At 44.9% G+C, this 1,557-nt stretch overlaps 1 protein-coding gene across 1 annotated transcript in view; it reads right to left on the reverse strand.

Annotated features, from left to right (window-relative positions):
* The window catches only part of efna1b (ephrin-A1b), an 11,896-nt gene extending 10,563 nt beyond the window's left edge, over positions 1-1,333 (reverse strand). Inside the window, exon 1 of the mRNA XM_076279775.1 lies at positions 1,090-1,333. Coding sequence (XP_076135890.1) covers positions 1,090-1,187 — 98 coding nt within the window. The 5' untranslated portion in view covers positions 1,188-1,333. The remainder of the gene's footprint in view (positions 1-1,089) is intronic.
* Positions 1,334-1,557: the final 224 nt, after the last annotated feature.

The following is a 1,557-nucleotide window of genomic DNA, read 5'->3' on the forward strand; positions in this document are numbered from 1 at the left end:
TAGTTTCACCTAAAAGGTCGATAAATCCGAACTGATATTTCGTGCCTGTCATGTGTATCGATCTCAGCTAAGTGCTCCTTTTTCAAGATAGGCTACACTCAAAACACGCCTGAAATCTCTCCCTCGCTCTCTCTGGATTTAAATTCAACAGGCGTCTCATTGTATGACTGTGATAACTTACATGAAATGCTGATCATTTGGTCGTATTTCAATAAATAAGCGCTCATTTTCTCTTGACACTCTTTCACACACACACACACACACACACCACATATTTGAAGACTAGTTGCCATGCAAATTCAGCTGAGGCAGCTACCTACGCAGGGATACCCATTCCCAGAGTTCATCCACCCACAAAGCTAGTGCAGACTTCTTCCATCCAAGTTCTTCGGACTGCATTGGACACACCATTCAGACATTCTGTCAGGTTTTCTCACGCTTGTCTATTTATTACCACGCGCAAGTGTACTCGACTCCAAGTATATTTAGTTTTTTTCCCCGGCTGTCCACCCGCCTAGTCAAGCGTGCTTGCTTGTCCTTCCTAGCATGGATATCTGTTTACGTAGTCCGTGCGCAACGCAATAATTACAATCTCGTTAGCGGTTTCAACGAATTAGACAAAGACACATAGAGATAAGCGAAGACGTCGATGTTGGCAACTGTTGTATAACAACAACTAGCGAAGACAACATCAAGCAGGTAGGCAGTACGGCCTCTACAACTTGCAGAGACTGAGACACTCTGGCTCTTTAACTTGGTTCTTGTGTCCTGCGCCATAGTAGCCTACTTCATTAACAGTGACTGCAGGCAGACATGCATGTAACCTATCATATTCTATGATGTTTTGCAGAGTCAGAGAAGTGCTGCGTTGTAGAATCTTGTCTTGAGACAAGTATCCGATAACACTGAGATTGGACTAGACAGCTCAGCACTGATAAGCCTGAGCAATGAGACTCACTCGCAGTTATCACAGACTGGAATGAAAAGAATACACAAACAGACACACACACGCACGCATGCACACACGCACACACGCACACACACACACACACACAAACTAATAAATAGGACCATGCATTTGTTACTCACTTGGGATTCGTGCTATTCCAGAATACACTGTGTCGTTCCGCAGACGCGCACCAAGCGCAGAAAGTCAAGGAGAAACTTGCGAACAAAAGAAAATCCATCTTTGATTTACGCAAATGAGCGCCGACAGATAATAAATATTGTCGCGTTGGCTGAACGAAAATAAACAATGCAAATGTAGGCAATAAGATCAGTTGTTGGGTTTATTACTCAAGCAGACTTCACAGACACGTCCGTCCAAGTAAGAAGTACGCTAGCTGTGTAGAGAGACTCAGCGCGAGCGCTCAGTTTTGAGGATTGCCCCTTGGACGAAGACCACGCCCCGTACTATACCCAAAGGCAGGTTACGCGCCACGGGGTAACAGCGGAGAGTCCGCCCATTACGCGAGGCACCCAATTGCGAATGCACCCTATTCATTAGAATACATTAATGTTGTTTTGTTGCTCGCAAAAGGACAATAGAAACGCTTT

This window comes from Alosa pseudoharengus, unplaced genomic scaffold (assembly GCF_046254945.1).
Source record: "Alosa pseudoharengus isolate Yale_2024_CS ecotype anadromous, Long Island Sound unplaced genomic scaffold, YU_APseudo_1.1 YU_APseudo_1.1_scf_12, whole genome shotgun sequence".
NCBI classification, from domain to species: Eukaryota; Metazoa; Chordata; class Actinopteri; order Clupeiformes; family Clupeidae; genus Alosa; species Alosa pseudoharengus.